The sequence below is a fragment of the Haplochromis burtoni genome, unplaced genomic scaffold (genome assembly GCF_018398535.1).
Source record: "Haplochromis burtoni strain Fernald_Lab_line unplaced genomic scaffold, NCSU_Asbu1 Contig_1060, whole genome shotgun sequence".
NCBI classification, from domain to species: domain Eukaryota; kingdom Metazoa; phylum Chordata; class Actinopteri; order Cichliformes; family Cichlidae; genus Haplochromis; species Haplochromis burtoni.
The window spans coordinates 59,398-77,894 of record NW_024583421.1 but is presented as its reverse complement, the minus strand read 5'-3'; the positions used below and the strand labels follow the sequence as shown (position 1 = coordinate 77,894).

Sequence of the window (18,497 nt, the reverse complement as noted above, 5' to 3'; positions counted from 1 at the left end):
GTCTCCCTATTTCTGAGGTCTCAAGGTTGGCAAGTATGATCAAAACTTGCTCTCTCTCTCTCGCCGTCACTCCTAAAACTTCCCCGTCTTCCTAAACAACCAAATGTCATGTTGCCATATCATTTTTTGTCTGGTTGACATGGTGCATTTTTCCATCAACACGAAATAGGTCTTTTTTGTTTTGTTTTGTTTTGCTGGCGCTGTCCTTAGACAGTAAACGTGATGAAACTATTCAGGAAAAAAGGCTGCATATATATTGTTTTATCATGACTCTGGTTTGTGAGACAAAAATAATACAAAATGCAGTTTCTAAATGAAGGTGTGTATGATTAAGGGAAAAATCCAAACCTACATGGCCCTGTGTGAAAGACTGATTGTCCCCTACACCTAACCTGGCCTGGTTGGGCTACTCTTACAAGCAGCAACTGCAATCAAGCATTTGTGATTTGCATTTGCATCTTGAGAATGAACCGCCTTTTTAAAGTCATGCCACAGCATCTCAATCAGATTCAGGTCAGGACTTTGACTAGACAACTCCAAAGTCTTCATTTTACTTTTTTAAAGTCATTCATGGATGGACATGCTACAGAACCCAAGGGTGCTTCAGCATTAGGTAACGGACACATAATCAGACATTCTCCTTCAGGATGTTATTTGGCAGTAACAGCCCCAGACTATCACATCACCACCATGTTTTCCTGTTGGTATAATGTTCCTTTTCTGAAATGCTGGGTTACTTTTATGGCAGATGTAACGGGACACACACCAAAAGTTTACTTTTTTCTCATCAGTCCACAAATTATTTTCCCCAAAGTTTTGGGGATCATCAAGAAAACTGAGTTGAGCCTTTACGTTCTTTTTGCTCAACAGTGGTTTTTGTCTTGGAACTTGGCTATGTAGGTGATTTTTGCCCCCTTTTCTTTCTACAGTTCTTACAGTTGAAGCCTACTGTTCTTCAATGTCTTTCTGGGTTTTTCTGTGACCTCCTGAGTTAATCGTCTTTGCACTCTTTGGGTAATTTTGGTAGGCCGGTCACTCCTGGGAAGGTTCATCACTGTTCTAACTTACCTCCCTTTTTGGACAATGACTCTCACTGTGGTTTGCTGGAGTCCCACAGCTTTACAAATTGCTTTTATAACCTTTTATAACCTTTTCCAGAGTGAGAGATTTGAATTACTTTGCTTCTCTTTTGTTCCTTTGGACTGCGGCATGATCTCTTGCTTTTGAGGATGTTTGTCAGGCAGTTCTGTTTAAGTGATCTCTTGATTCAGAACAGGTATGGCAGTAATCAAGCCTGGGTGTGGCTGAAGAAATTGAACTCAGCTTTCCAAAGATGTGATGCACTGTTACGTGCCTGTGTTGGTTGTGTGGTTTCTGGATTTGCATATGTCAATTCACCTGTGCAGGGGCTCGGCTATGATTGGTGGACGTAAGGATCGGCCTGCTGTAACTGGCTCCCACTGTGGACGTAATCAATAAAAGGACGACAGAAGAGCAGCGGTGTGTGGAAAACCTCCCGTACACTTGCCTCGGGTCCAGATGGACCAGCTACAGCCATAGCTACTTAAATTCAGGCATGTGCGTAAAGTGTGGAACAAGTAGGGGTGAGCTGCCGATTATTTTGGGAAGCTTTGTTTTCTCCTGTGTTGTTAGACCAGGGAGGTCAGACTGTGTCATTTCTTTCGTTGTTTTCTTGAAGAGGTCAAAGGGGAATCGAAGCTTGGGTTGGGTTTTGTTTTTTGTGTTGGCCTTGGCTCACCCTGAAATTATACACTCCCACTATCGTTGTACTGAGTGTCATTGCCGTAAATAAATTATTGTAAAAGCCCGATGCTGTGGCTGTTTGGGCGTGGGAAGTCACGGGACACCCTGCTCTCATTATGGTCATTCTGAGCTGGGTCACAACATGATTTGGGGGCTTGTCCGTTTTGTCATATTTTTTGGCTGATTTTGTGGTCTAATACACCAGAGTTAATGATTGTTATAACGGGGGTGGGGAATCACTTTTTCACACAGGCCATGTAGGTATGTTTTCTTTTATCCCGCATAATAAGAAATACCTTAATTTGGGAACTGTATTTTGTGTTTACTTGTGTTATCGTTGTCTAATATTTCAATTTGTTTGATGAACTGAAAAATGTAAGTGTGACAAACATCCAAAAAAAAAAATAATGAAATCGAGAGGTGGGCAAAGACTTCTTCATGCCACTGTATGTCACAAGATGGAAATCCCCAACTGGAAAAATCTCTGGACAAATAAATTACATGTCTATTAATAAATCTTGGGCAGATATGTAAATGCCAGAGAAATCATTCTTGCATCTTTGCTGGTCAGATCTGTAATTTGTCTTGAACCAAAATGTTAGAATAAACATTGTGTGTCCTACAGGGTCCTGGTCTGTACTATGTGGATGATAATGGGACGCGTCTGTCTGGTCGTATGTTTTCTACCGGCTGTGGAAATAGTTACGCCTACGGTGTGGTGGACAGCGGCTATAGGGAAGACATGACAGTTGAGGAGGCGTATGAGCTCGGCCGTCGAGGCATTACACATGCTACACACAGAGATGCTTACTCTGGAGGGGTGGTCAACAGTGAGTACACACCGAGAATGACAATTCTCAGCATTTCTTTTTGTCTGAGTGCCAAATTTATTACGTTTTTTTGTATGATATGTTTCAATTTCTATGTATTTGTTTCTTATTTGTATTTTGTGTTTTGTTCTAATATAATACATTATGCAAAGCTCAGTCTAATTCAAAATCTTTAAAGTAACATTGAATACTGTATACTCTCATACAATACTAGCACATTGTAAATAACATACAGTAAACACCTGGAAATATAAATAAAAATGCAATTTCTGTTTATGTGTTAGTGTGCCAATATTTGCTCATTGTTGTGTTTTGGGGATTTTGTGTGTTTGTTTGTGCGTCTAGTGTATCACATGAGGGAAGATGGCTGGATAAAGGTGTGTAAGGATGACGTGTCGGAGCTGATCCATCGCTACAGAAAAGGAATGTTCTGAGTTTCATCAATAAATCCAGATCAGCATGTTGAAAACTGTCCAAAACAATACTGATGTTTTTGAATCCACAGACCTCAATGTAAACAGTTTTCACTGCGACTCAAATAGAGAATAATTCAAAGAAAAACAGCTGGAATAAATCTACTGGAAAATTAGATTTTGTACTAAATATTAAGATGTTTCCTTACAAGATTGTACTTATTAAAATCATTCCAAATCAAGACTCATGTAATAATTCCTGTAAACTATGTTGTTTTGCACTGTGTATTAGCATAATTGGCATGTCTGTCTGAATGATAATGTATAGTAGTATAATGACATTAATTATCTACAGCTGTAGTTAAAATATAGATCTGATATATATTACAATATACAAAATATACATACCAAGTAAAATACAAAACCTTACTTACTGAATCAAGAAAATAGTGATAATATCATTCTTCATTATTTAAACAAACTATCTAGAGCTAGTTTGATTTCAGTTTAATCAGAGAATCTTATTGGCATCTATGCATTTTTCGCAATAGAGACTTGAAGACAGATTATTTATGGCATATAGAAAATCACATTATTCATATGCAATGTGCAGAATAAGAAAGTAGTGTTCCTAAGTTGAAATTTGTTACTTCTCATTCCAGCAACATGATGAATTGCTGGAATTAGCCGATGAATAATACCATGGGCTAATGTTTCCCTTATTTAGAGTTAGTGTGAGGAAATGTCAGAGGCCAAAGCCATTGTCTCATATGATGTGCAGTAGTTTTTGCAGTAGCATTAAAATTAATAAAGGAAGAGAGAGAAAGAAAGTTCATGTTGTCCTTAAACTCAACTTTTTTTCTTCCAAACCAATTCAGCTCTGTCCCCAGCAACCTACGTCTATTGCAGCATAATTAAGGGAAGATTCAGGGTCACCTGGTCCAGCCCTAACTATATGCTTTAGCAAAAAGGAAAGTTTTAAGCTTAATCTTAAAAGTAGAGATAGTGTCTGTCTCCCGAATCCAAACTGTAAGCTGGTTCCACAGAAGAGGGGCCTGAAAACTGAAGGCTCTGTCTCCCCGATTACATGGGGCCAGATTAATTAACCCTTGTGTGGTGTTCGTATTTTTGTTACTCAGCCAGTGTTCATGGGTCTGGTGGACCCGCTAGAGTTTTGGCTTTCCAAATTAACACTATCAAACAATTTTATGTTAAATTACTCAACAGATGTTTACTTCATCCCAATTACAAGACATATGAACAGCAAACATGGTTAATTTTTTCCCTTTACCTTTGTTAGATCACATTTATGAATTAATGTGCTTCTCGTTTTTCTTTTATATAAAATGTTATAAATAAATCAGTTATAATCAAGTGGAGGGAGTGGAAAGACACAACACATTTACACGTGAAAAAATAATTAATTGTTTAATTTTTCTTTTGAAAAAAACTGAACACGGGTCTCACAGACCCGAACACCATACAAGGGTTAAGACCTTGCATGTGAGGAGCAGGATTTTGAATTCAATTCTGGATTTAACAGGAAGCCAATGAAGGGAAGCCAAAACAGGAGAAATCTGCTCTCTTTCTAGTCCCTGTCAGTACTCTTGCTGCAGCATTTTGGATTAGTTGAATAAACAAGACAAAGAACCAAAAACACAAAGTCAACGACCTAGTTACCTTAACACATTTAGACTGACGGGTTGGTGGAGAGGCCGAGTAAGACTGTAAAGTCCATGATTTGTAAGTTCATTCATGAGGATGAACACAATTGGGCTCGCTGTTTAGACCCTCATCTAAGGAGCTTGGAAAGCTCTGGACTTCTTTAAGTTGCTTGAAGATGTTTCACCTCTCATCCGAGAAGCTTCTTCAGTTCTAAGGGTCAAATGGCGGAGAGTCCCAGATTTAAGCCCAGTGGGAGTATCCCCCCAAAGAGGGACAAAGGACCCCCCAATGATCCTCTACCTAACCACATGAGCCAAGGTGTGAAAGCGGGTGTAGGTCCCAATCAGCCAGGGTTTTAGGTGTGTTCATTGTGAAACCTAGCCCCACCCTATTGTGATTTCCTGAGGTCAGATGGCCCAGGTTGTGAGTGGGTGTTAAGGCGTCTGGGAAGGGTTCTCAAAACTGGGTTATAGATGGCAGACAGTTGGTGTCGTAAACCCAGTAGCAGATTTAGATACGGGCGACACGGGCGGTTGCCCGGGGCGGCATCGTGGTGGGGGGCGGCATCAAGGGCATCGGCAAAAAAAAAAAATTGCTCGTACTCATGCTGCCCCGAGATCAGCCAGCGCATATTGGGAATGGCATAAGCACCGATCAGTTTTCTGTCACCCATTTGCTGGGAGTAAGGGCTTCCTCCGTTTGTGCTTGCGGCCAGTGTTGGGGAGTAACGGAATACGTTACGTATTTAAAATACTGTCACAAACTGAAAGCAGGGACTCAAGCGCAGAGCAGGTTGACGTATCAGAACACGATTTATTTACACACCAGTGCAATACTATATACAGTGACGGGGGAAAGTCCAGGATTCCAAGGGATTAGGGGAAGGCTCTCTCTCTCTCTCTCACGCTCGCTCACGTCCTTACATCCGACTCACACACGTCCGTACCGCGGGGAGGTCACAGGTCCGGGAAGATAAACTGGAATAGGGAAGGGAGAAATCACTCACAAATCAGAAGGTAGGGCGTAAAGGTATAAGACCAAAAGAAAGACTAACGTCAGTAGCTCAATCATCCAGCGATGAGAGGATCTGTGACCCAGCCTCAAATAGTAGATCGGTAATCAGCTGATCGCCATCAGCTGATCGCCAACAGCTGTGTGAGCCAAGGGTGGGAGCCAGCTGTGAGCTCCGCCCAGGCAGAGAGGTAGGGGAGAGAGAGAAAAAGCAAAAACACAAGTGTAGCCCTGTGAGGCCGGCTGGGCAGGCACAGGGACCATGACAAATACAAAATATGAGTAACTGTATTCCGTTACAGTTACCATTTAAAAAGGTGGTATTTAGAATACAGTTACTTTGTTGAAATAAATAGATTACACGGCGGTACTTCCCTGTTTCATATTGTGGCGGGTCAGGACTGTTTGGGTTTTGTTTGACAGCTACGTTCTGTTGTTCCAGGCGGCAGCGTTACGGTTGCCATGGTTACATGGTGACGCTCTCTCTCTCTCTCTCTCTCTCTCTCTCTCTGTTTCCTGGGCGAGAGAGCGCCTTTTTGTTGTTGTTGTGCTAAGCTAATAGGCAGAATGCTACAGGTGTCTGTGAAGGTTCTCAGTCATCCAGGTCATCGTAGTCAAAGGAGCTTGCAAAGAAAAGCGTCTGGACTTCTTTAAGTTACTTGAAGACGTTTCACCTCTCATCCGAGAAGCTTCTTCAGTTCTAAGGTCAAATGGTGGAGAGTCCCAGATATAAACCTAGTGGGAGTTTCCCCCCACAGAGGGACAAAAGGACCCCTGATGATCCTCTAATCGCCTGAGCCAAGGTGTGAAACTGGGTGTGGGTCCCAATCAGCCAGAGTTTCGGGTGAGTTCATTGTGAAACCTGGCCCCACCTTATCATGCGAATTCCTGAGGTCAGATGGCCCAGGATGTGAGTGGGCGTTAAGGCGTCTGGGAAGGGATCTCAAAACTGGATTATAGATGGCAGAGAGTTGGTGTCGTAAACCCCGCCTCTGTTCAAAGATGGTCGCTCACAGTGGACATAGATGCTTCTTTCACTCCTCTTTCAAACCATCTGTCCTCTCTGTCCAAAATGTGAACATTGGCATCCTCAAAGAGTGTCCTTTATCCTTAAGATGCAGATGGACTGCTGAGTCTTGTCCTGTGGAGGTGGCTCTTCTGTGTTGTGCCATGCGCTTGTGAAGTGGCTGTTTGGTCTCTCCAATGTAGAGGTCTGGGCATTCCTCGCTGCACTGTACAGCATACACCACATTGTTAAGTCTGTGTTTTGGCGTTTTGTCTTTCGGGTGAACCAGTTTTGTCTGAGCGTGTTGCTGGGTCTGAAATACACTGGGATGTCATGCTTGGAGAAAACTCTCCTGAGTTTTTCTGATACACCGGCTACATAGGGGATGACAATGTTGTTGCGTCTGTCCTTCTTGTTTGTCTTTCTTATCCTCCCTAGTTGGTGTCTGATCTTCTTTCCTGTGACTCTTTGCTGACTTGTTTAGACCCTCTGTTGTTTGTGTGGTGGCACAAATGGGGGATAACCAGGGAAGGTGACTAATGGATGTTGACAAGGTCACCTGGGGGAAGAGGTACACTCCAGGAAAGATTTTTATAGCCAATGTAGATGTTACACTAGCTACCAAAGCCCACAGGCTCATTATTAACAGCAGAGGTGAAGCAGATCAGTTTTTACAAATCGAAATTTATTAAGAAAAACTACTAAAAGCATAGAACTGTAAAATCAGAGAAGTTCTTAAGGTAGCAGGGCAGGTAGAGTCTGCAAGATGGTTAATTAAAACACTTTATTAACAAACAATGATTAAAATGACAAGGCTCGCTGCCACAGTGCTACCCTAGTAAAATACCAACTGGATAAAATAACTAAAAATGGTGAAGACCGGCCGCTTGAAGAGGCAACCTACAGAGAGGAGTCCCCAAGGGTGCCACCAATTACTCACCCGTGTAGTTCCACTGCAAACCTCACTGTCGCTCACACTGAAATCTAAATGGTGGCAAACTTTCCCTTAAATCTTGGTTAAAAAGCATCTGCAACTATATTTAAGATTTTAGATCTTTTTTAACAGATTTTATGATGTGAACAATCAACAAACTCTAGTTTATGGAGGAGAATGAGCAGACACCACGTCTTCTCTCAGGTTCTCGTTATCCAACTATCCATAAACCTGAAAATATAAAAAGAAAAAAAATAAATGTTAGGATTGTTCATATCCACAAATAATCTATTTACTGCTAAACACAAACTTAACCTATTTGCTCTTGGACTTCACAGTTCTCTGCAGCTGTAGGTCAGAAACACTGTTAGTCCACATCCTGCTCTGATCTGTCACTGTTACAACAATCTAATACCAAATTTTTCCGGTACAACTTCACCTACATGCGAGATGCATGGAGAAGACAAAGATCTGATGACGTGAAGACTCCAGTGACACTTAAAGTATTAGGGAGCAGCTTTATTAGATCAGTATTTAAGGTTTGACTCTCATCATCATCATCATCATCATCGTTTATTTATATAACACTTTAAAAACACACCTGGTAGACCAAAGTGCTGAACAATACAACTATAATTAATAATAATATAAGAACTTAGCAAGACAATAAAATTAATGAAATTAATAAAAATGTCAGTCACCCACAGAGTTAAAAGCCAGAGAATAAAAATAGGTCTTCAATCTGGACTGATGTAGCCTGTCTAATGTGAAGAGGAAGATTGTGCCACAGCAGAGAACGCCCGGTCTCCTCCGAGTTTCAGACTAACTTAGGCACTGAAAGCAGCAGTTCCTCAGCTGACCGGAGGGAACGAGTATCCATCATCCACTAGAGCATAAATTGGGTGTCATCAGGACGCTACAACATAGAGCGAACACCATCCCCACAGACACAGCGGTCAGGGAGGCAGAAGAACAGCACATCAAGAAGGCCCTGAGTAAATGTGATTATCCCAGCTGGACTTTTGTCAAAGCTGGGAAAGCACCAAAAGAAAGCTCCAGCCGACCCAGGAGAGAAGGACAATTGCTGACTAAGCAAAAACCTGTAGTGATCCCGTATGTGTCAGGAGTATTGGAACAGTTGAGACTCATTTTCTCTAAACACCGTGTCTCTGTGGCTTTTAAACCCGCTGCGCCAAAAATTGGTCAACCCCGAGGATCGGGTCCCCCGACACAAACAGAGTAACATAGTGTACGCTGTTAAGTGCAGGAGGATTGCCAGGATTTATACATTGGGGAAACCAAACAACCTCTGGCGAAGCGGATGGCACAACGCAGAAGAGATGCCACGTCAGGCCAGGACTCTGCAGTCTATTTACACCTACAGGCCAGTGGACCCTCTTTCAATGATGAGGATATACACATCCTGGACAGGAAGTTTTCATCAACATTTGTCCGGGAAAGAGACAAGCCGAGGACATGCCCCTCAAACCAAGAGCTGGGCCTGCTGAATGCTGCCAGGGATTGACAGATGCAAGTGGACTTGGATCAGAGGCTAATTTTTCCCACAGAGATCGTAACAACTACTCTGCGACCAGATCTCGTTCTTTGGGCTAACTCCCGAAAACTTGTGCACGTTATTGAGCTGATGGTAACTTGGGAAGAAGCAATTGAGGAAGCATTTGAGCGTAAGAAGCTGCCAACTTGGCAGCTGAGGCAGAGGACAGACGCTTGAAGATCAAGGTGCGCCCGGTGGAAGTGGGGTGCAGGGACTTTGTTGCCAGTACAACAGCAAAGCTGCTTAGAGAGATTGGGATCAGAGGACAGGCGCAACGGCAGGCTATAAGAGAACTAGCTAACACTGCTGAGAGGACCAGTCACTGGCTATGGTTAAAAAGGGCTCTTCTTCCCTTTTCTGGTAGGCAGTGGGGAGGTAGAGCGTACAGCCTGATCCGGCGGGGAGGTGTGTAGAAAACTAATCAGAAGAAAGAAGAAGAGAAATAACAAGTTAACATAAACCAGTGACACACTCCGGGGCCTGATCAACCCCGACAGGGCCTCCTTGGATGAGGGTGTCTAGTGATGATGGTCGAAACACCTGATGAATCCAAGGTCCACTACTGACGATGTGTCCCAAATTTTAAAATGATAATTTAGATCAGATCTCTAATCCCTAAAACTAACCAAGGAAGGAAAATGGCAGATTAGCCTGGGTAAAAGACCCAAAGTTGAGGCACACAACTTTCGGTCTTTTACCCAGTTCTGCTGCTGGCAAAGTTTCTGGGCTGCCTTTTCTCATAACAGCCATCCCTCAAGAGTCTCTCCATCTAAAGCAATCCATTATCGTGGACTGTAACATCTAGTTCTTTTTACTGAATATAACAGAAGTATCTTTTTTGGTTTAGTGGGAATGTTAGTCTGGTTAGGTCAAGATTAGCAACAAAACTGGATGGTTATGCGCAGTATAATATGTGTGTATATATAAAGTATGCAGTGTGTGTGTGTGTGTGTGTGTGTGTGTGTGTGTGTGTGTGTGTGTGTGTGTGTGTTCAGAAGAGAATAGCCTTCTTGCAGTGCAGTTTTTAAATTAATGATATTGCTTAAGATATTAAAACTGTATTCTGTATTACAGGAGATCATTCATTTGAGGGATTCTTGAGAATTTATATTTAGATCAACTTTGTCTTGCCTTAAACTGTTTGCTGAAATGTCTTTACTCTCGTAATGTATTTCTTTCTTCTTTTAATAGTAGATTTATGTTTTTATCACACAGAGTACAGACATGGAGACTAAAAGCACCATGAAGAAAACTGTGATGAGCTAATATGTGGCAGAGAAGATGTGCATCCAGAAGATAACCAGTTTGATATTACTGTCTTCATTCAAGCTGTGGTGTCCTCAGTGTCACTACAGTACAGCCGTGTGGTCTGCTGTTTGGACTTAAGCTGTCCACCAGAGCTCAAACACATTTTTGAAGATATTGTAGAACTGTGATGGACACAAAGTGTTATCGAAGGCATGAACAAGTTTTTGGGACAAGTTGAACAAGACTGATAAGAGCCAGGACCTTTAGTGTTAGGTTTAAGATAGTTATACAAAATAGAGGTAACTAATTCAGTTTGGTTGGAATTTTAAAAACACTTTAGTCTTGGAAAGCGTTGTGCAAAAGTCTTTAGCCACCCATTTTTTAGTTTTTGTTATGGGAAATGGGAAAAAGAGTTTTTACAAGTCTAATGACCTTGAAAGTTGATATTTAGTGTAAGCACCTTCCTTCCTTAACATAGCCTGAACTTTCGGAGGCAGCTTTCTGCTGGTATCAAAGTACTTATTTATACAGTTAAAAATGGGTTCTTTGCTAAGTTATCTGTTATGTGTGGATGCAACACTGGTTGATCCCTTGGACTGAAATTAAGGGAAAATGCAGCCAATATAAAACAAAAATGAAATTAATAATAATAATTTGAATGGCGTTCAGAAAGCCTGGAAAACTATTGCTCAAGATTACTTTAAAAAAATTAAAGATAGTTGTGGTCCTTGGAAGCAAAATATAAACAAAGAAGGGTGGCTCAAGATCTTTGCACAGTACTGTGCATACTTGTTGAATACATTTATTTTCACAGCACTGACTTTTATCACTATAGACAGTATAAAAGATGGCTGGAGCTTCTGGGTCTGTGAAATGAAGTTTCTTACGTGTGGTTGCAAAAATACTTCTGGCCAACCCAAGAGTTTAAACATTTGTTACATTATTTATATTCTGTTTTTATTAAAATATTGGCTCATGTGATTCGAAAGTCTTTTAGTTTTCATTTTATTCAAGTTTAAAGAACTTTCCAACTTTTTTGGAATTCATGTTATAAAACGTATTATGTAATAATATGTAACAATCAGATAATTCAAAAACTCAAAAACATAAAATACAGAGATATCTACTTAAACAGGAAGTATGCATGGAAAAACTTCCTTAAACATATTCTACGACTTTTTGAGTCTTTTTTTTTTTTAAACCATTTGATGGCATAGCTAAAGGAATGAGCATTCTAGTCTACCAGTCAGTAGATCAGTTCACTTTGATCTAGACTGTTGTCTGAATTATTGGATAGATCAGTAAGTACATTTGTGTTCCCTAGAGGATAAAGAACGTATGCAACCTTTTCTCACCCTACGTCAGGTACAAACTTCAGTGGTTCATATTAGCCTCATATTAGTGCGATCTGGTATTTAGTGCTAAGCACCTAATGTTACAAATCTCTTTTTTAGTAAATAATACATAATTTCCTCAGGGATAAACTAAGTATTCTGATTCTTACAATAAAGATACAACTAGTGAATGTAAGAATTTGATAATGTTTGTATTTAGCTCAAAGAATCCCAGTTTCATTGTCCGTGGTAGTGTCTGAGGTTTTTCCACCTGGTACTGCTGGTCTCCTCTCCACCCCTTGGGTCTCTTCTACAAGCAATCAGCAAAAGGGCTGATCACCAGTTCGTTATATGCCCTCTGGCGATAACTAGGCAGCTCCTTTTTGGAAATTGTTTTACCTATTTCCCCCGTGCAACCTTGTCTTCCCTGTGTACGGAGGGTGTTGCTCCCCATGAATTGGACTCACCTGGAGTACAGCTTTCGCTCCTCTGCTCTGAAAATATCTGTCTCTCCTTCCTGCCTACTTGCCTGCCCTCTGGCCTCCGGAATAAATAAATAATAAATAAATAAATAACATGAAAGCATGGATCCATCCTGCCTTGTGTCAACAGTTCAGGCTATTCTTCATGCAATAGTGTGGGGATATTTTCTTGACACACTTTGGAGCTCTTAGCACAAACTGAGCATTGTTTAAACACACCAGCTTACCTGAGATTCGATGTTGAACATGTCCGTCCCTTTATGACCACAGTGTACCCATCTTTGAATGGCTGCTTAAAGTGGGATAATGCTCCATGTTTCAAAGCTCAAATTATCTCAAACTTATTTTTATTGAACATGACAATGTTCACTGCACTCAAGTGACCTCCACAGTCATCAGATCTCGATCCAACATCCAGCATTGGGGTTTGATGGAACAGGAGATTGGAACAGGAAAAGGATGTGCAGCCAACAAATTTCCAGCGTGTGTGTCTGTATGATGCTGTCATCTCAATATGAACCAAAATCTCTGAGGAATGTTTCCAGCAACCTGCTGAATCTGTGCCATGAAAAATTAATTAAAATATGTTTATCTGGAAGTTCTACTTCTGCCGCCAATGTTGTTGTTGTAAAAATGTCATATTTTTCAAGTCAGAATTCTTAAAAAAAAAAAAAAAAAAAAATCTCAAATTCTACTCTTTCTACTATACATATTCTGTGTATATTCTACTATAGCATAACTATAAAACTTACCTATAACAAAATAATAGATGCTGTTTGGAGTTAAATTTAGCAGAATTAGCAGTAAATTGCCTGCCACAAATCTCAGTAACTCCCATGTGTGTGATTCATTACACTTAGAGAAATAAATAAAGGAGCAGAGGTACTGCAAAGTGTTGCCAATATTTCTGCTGCTAATAAATGAGACATTGATTAGAATTACAGACCTTCCCCAGTCTAAAGGTTAGGGTCTGTCTATATGTAATTATCTGAGACACAGAAAAAATACAAATGAAAAATCAAGAGAAATCAGTTATACACTACAAGGTTGTTGTGGTCACATGGAGCTTGCTAACCTATTTGGGTTAGCAAGTAAAAGCGCTATACAAATACAGACCATTTACCATATTCTTCTTTCACTGAGGCCTAATAGATCTGTGATCAGTTAAAATGTCACCTGGTGAAAAACTCTTTTAACACTTAGACATAACTCATGTTGTAGCTAAGTGTACAGTGTATGGAATCACAAAAAGACAGAAATTTGGATTATTGGGGACTTTATTGAAAGGCAAAAGTATAAAAGAGAATGAAACAGCAACATCACTGTTTAACTCCTATGTGTTTACATAAGACAGAAAAGGCCCTTTAAAACCCCTAAATATGAACAGAAAGCATTTTCAAGAAAATATCACACAAGCCATCAGAAGCTCAATTTAAACTAAATCAGAAAACAAACCAAAGATCAAAACGTTTTAGACTAAAAACACATAAGAAACAACACAATTATCTTTTTTATTTGAGAATAACCTCAAAGACATAAATTATAACCACCCTAGGTCTGGTTAAAATCAACACAAAATAGTTTTAAAGAAATGTACAAACGGTTTATGTACAAAATTTGGAAATCCACTGTGATCTGAGACTTTGGCATGTGTTTATGGATGGGTGTTATTTTATCCCTCTACTTGATATATATTTTAAAGAACTTAAGTTAAAAAATAATTCAGAGATGTAGAAGAAACCAAATGGAAAATATGTGTCTAAATCATTATTGATAAATCCTGCTAATCATAACAGTTCAGTGCCCATCCAACCATTTCCTGTCTGATTACTGAGAGCTGCAGAGGACTGGAGTCATTCCCAGTTTACCAACAGATTTAGAAAGTTAAACAATAATTTACACTGATGAGTTCATGTGATTTAAAATCTATAATTTCCACAATGTGTTTTTTTAATGTTGATGACTGATTTACAGAATTGTCCTGTTTGTTGACAAATCTAAAGAAATATATGATCATATTACCAAACTATAAGAGCATGTGTATGTAAAGGACAAGCATCTCTAATAATACATTTGTATTTTTTACCAACAGTGATTTAGTAATTTATTGATTTACAGAATACCCCAACACCAGAAATACCAAGCTAAAAATATATTGTGTTTATTTCCAATAAACCAAAATTTTTTAGACTGCGGTCATGTGATTTTTAAAACATGTGGTACTTCCCTCCATTGGTGTTATATTTATCAAAGAAATCCACCTTCCTGACTGGGAATTCAAGTCTCAAAATAAGGTCACCATTTATGTTATACTTGTTAAATATCTGCCAATTCATCTTTAAATTTATTTCCCCCAAATTCAAAGTGATTAAAATCACAAATAATTTTAATTACTTTGAATTACTAATTCGAACTTCAAAAAAAGAATCAAGTAATTTAAAATTAGTTAATGGATGAATAAGTAAGTGCAACACTTTTTCCAAGTCTTAAGTTTGACGAATTAAAGAATTTAGTCCCACTTTATGGAGAATCAAGTGACAATGTCTCTTTTTTGAGTGCAATATATCTCCATAAACCTGTAGAGACAAAAAAAACAAAACAAAAACCAACATTAAGATTTTATAAAACAATGATTTAGAATAAATATCTGCTACATATTTACAGAATCATTAACACATAAAAGAACTCTGGTTCAGTCAAATATTTGATTAGAAAACTTTGTGAGCATAAACATTTGTTTTATCATACATTAGTATATAATAAATAGTTCATTAATGTTGTGTTGTCACTGTTTGTACTTGTTAAAAATACTTTGTGGTCTACAGAATGTATATGATATAAGACAAGACAGACACTAGTTTTACTTACGAGACTGGGAGCATTTGCCTGAAATAAAAGAAAAAGATAATTTATAGTTAGAATATTCTATGCGTTTCTTTTGACATATTATCATGTAATTCATATTTCCATGACACCATGCCTTGTGCTGCTTATACACTTTTGTATAAGAGCATTAACTAAAAATTATTTTCTTTTTCAGTTTTTGTCTCTCACTTGTTTTCTTTTTGTAGACAATGAATCCAGTCACAGCGCCGAGGACAACAACCACAGCAAAAATCGCAATGATGATGGTGAGATTATTTCCTGTAGATCCTGTAGATCAACAACAACAAACAAATCAAAACCTGAAGCAGTAAAGACAATAATCAGTTTCAACCAAATAAAAATACTGGAAAAATATTAAAAAAAAAAAAAAATTCAAATAGGCTTGAAAACTGTGTCTCTAAAAGATTCAGCACGTTTTCATGAGGAAATGTTCTCAAGATTATCTTTCATTAGCAGAGGTTCCATAAATATATCATAAATACATGAAAGTTACTCTGTGGAAAATAAACAAATATTAACTTTCAGTTTGAGTCTAATAGCACAAGAGTTTAGTGAGAATTAGACCAAAAATAAGAAACACAAACTAACAGACAGACGATACAAGCTGAGATCTGACAAGAAAATCAGATTTTTTTTAAAAATTTCAAACTGATTTTGTCTCATTTTTAAATGACATTAAGTTTGACTTTCAGTTTATGTTGAATATTTTTGGTCCCAGATTGATTAAATTTTTTACTAATAGACAACAGCCTGAAAATATAATGGGGAAATTAAAGCGTTAAAATGTCTTAAATTTCCCATAAAGTGGCTGAAGGTTGATTATTTAAGGTGGTGTTTTTAAATCAGGTCGCTGTAAAACTCAGTGAAAACCCCGACAGAAAACGTCCTTATGAGCGGCGAATAAAAACCACTGCTTTTTTTTCAGTCATTGAACTCCACTTGAGGCTACGCAACGTTTATGAATGACGGAAACAACACGTTCTTGGCCGTTCACTGAGCTCTGTGACAGCTGAGAGCGTTTTCAGGGCCTCCCAGTGGTTTAAACTCCAATCAAAGAAGGAGAGGAGACACCATTTCACTTTGAGCATTGTGATCACATAAGTTTGTCTATTTTATCTGACTAACTGACTAACAATGGGCTGTGAGGCCGTTCCCCAACTCTCCGAATGGTACTCATGTCATTGGTCAATCATCATGACAAATTTATGATCATGAAACTGATCACAGCCCATTGTTACTCAGTCATTATGCAAATGTACCGTTTATAAGATTGGAGAAACCTGCAAAACGGTGAAAACTTGGCCTGAAGTTGTCTCAGAAAAACTACAGGACTGTTTTAAGCTAACAGACTGGAGCATATTTCAATCTCAGTACCTGGAGGAGTACACTACATCTGTATTCTCCTACATGAAGCATTGCACAGACACTGTCACTATTGAAAAACATATCTGCGTGTATGCCAATCAAAAACCCTGGATGACAAGAGAGGTCAAGACCCTGCTGAAGGAAAGAAACACTGCCTATAGGTCTGTAGACGTAGAACTGTACAGTGCAGCTAGGGAAAACCTTAAAAAACCGGCATCACACGGGCTAAGCTAGACTACAAAAACAAAATTGAGGACCACCTCCATAGTTATAACTCAAGGCAGGTCTGCAGGGGAGTCCATAACATCACCAACTACTAACCCAGAACAAATGCTGTGAATGGTGATGCTACACTCATAGAGAAGTTGAACTGCTTCTGTACCTGCTTCAAACAGAAAACACCAGAAGAGGCTACATCACATCCACATCGTCACTGTTGAGGAGCATGATGTGAGGTGTGTACTAAGGTAAATGGACTTGTTCTTATATAGCGCTTTTCTACTCTATCTGAGCACTCAAAGCGCTTTACACAACTAATTAATTCACACAATCAATCACACCCATTCACTAAGTGCTAAGTATCTAACATTCATACACATTCACACTCCGATGGATGCATCGGAGAGCAACGTGGGGTTAGTATCTTGCCCAAGGATATTTTGCATGCAGCCTGGGCTCGAACCACCGAGCTTCTGGTTAGCGGCTGACCTGCTCTGCCACCTGAGCTACAGCCACCACAAGGGCAGTAAACCCCAAGAAAGCAGCAGGTCCCGACGGCGTCTCTGGTAGGGTGCTAAAGGAAAAAACAGCTCGCAGGGGTCTTTACTAAAATATTCAATCTGTCCTTAACATAGGCCACCATTCCACCCTGCCTGAAGTCCTCTACCATAATCCCCATTCCAAAGAAAGCTACCAGCCAGTGCCTAAATGATTTCTGGCCAGTGGCTCTTACTCCAGTCATTTTGAAGTGTCTCGAGAAACTGGTCAGAACCCACATCATTCGATCCCCACCAGTTCGCATACAGGAAGAACAGATCGACACAGGATGCCATACCCATAGCCCTCCATACAATTCTAACTCACTTAGAACAACAGGACAGTTACATCAGGTTTCTCTTTATTGATTTTAACTTGGCTAACTACACGACCTCGGCCTCCCACACTCCACCTGTCTCTGGATCGAGGACTTCCTCAGAGACTGCCGATAGAGAGTCGAAATAGGGCCCCACCTGTCCTCAGCACAGCCTCAACACAGGGATATGTGGTGAGTCCCCTGCTGTACACTCTATGCACTCATGACTGCACCTCCATCCACCCATCCAACGCCATTGTGAAGTCTGCGGACGACACAACTGTGATCGGGCTCATCACGGGAGGAGATGACAGGGACAAAGTGGAAAAACTGTCACCATTGTGCAGCCAAAACAACCTGGATCTCAACACTACAAAAACCAAAGAAATAACTGTTGACTTCAGAAGGAACAAATCTGATCCTCAGCCTTTACACATTAATGGGGACTGTGTGGAGAGGGTCTCTGACTTCAAGTTCATGGGCCTGTACCCGAGTGGTGACCTATCCTGGAAAACAAACACCACAGCTATGATCAAGAAGGCACAGCAGCGACTGCACTCCTGAGGGTCCTGAAGAATAACGCCTTAGCCAAGCATTGTAGAAAAGATCCATAAAAATACAGTACAATCTACTGTATACATGTGAAGGAATTTTCTGTATTAATCATTTACAGGTATTTTTCTGTATTTCTCAACTACTGCAATGCATTGTGGGAAAAATAACCCCAAAAGAAGGGAAAAGGAAGAGCAAGAGTAGCCATTAGGCTTCTTTTAGTCTTCATCTGGATTTTGGACTCTGGAGTTGGAGAAACTGCCTTCAAATTTCTGTGGTAAATATTTAAACTCAAAATTTCTTTTGTTAAAATAATGTTTCTCAAAAGACTCCGCGTTTTTATTTAGAAAGAATTGTTAATTTATTTGTTAACTGGTTTC

At 39.7% G+C, this 18,497-nt stretch overlaps 1 protein-coding gene and 1 long non-coding RNA gene across 2 annotated transcripts in view; one reads left to right on the top strand and one right to left on the bottom strand.

The window, feature by feature from the left end:
- Positions 1 to 3,249, top strand: part of LOC102313461 (proteasome subunit beta type-8) — a 7,984-nt gene extending 4,735 nt beyond the window's left edge. The window contains exons 5-6 of the mRNA XM_005951565.2: positions 2,390 to 2,594; positions 2,940 to 3,249. Coding sequence (XP_005951627.1) covers positions 2,390 to 2,594; positions 2,940 to 3,028 — 294 coding nt within the window. The 3' untranslated portion in view covers positions 3,029 to 3,249. The remainder of the gene's footprint in view (positions 1 to 2,389; positions 2,595 to 2,939) is intronic.
- Positions 3,250 to 13,501: 10,252 nt separating this feature from the next.
- On the bottom strand, positions 13,502 to 17,055 carry LOC121813027. Its single transcript, XR_006053472.1, has 3 exons — positions 15,297 to 17,055; positions 15,111 to 15,128; positions 13,502 to 14,818 (listed from the first exon to the last, which is right to left on the bottom strand). It is a non-coding gene; the product is annotated as an uncharacterized LOC121813027 (long non-coding RNA).
- Positions 17,056 to 18,497: the final 1,442 nt, after the last annotated feature.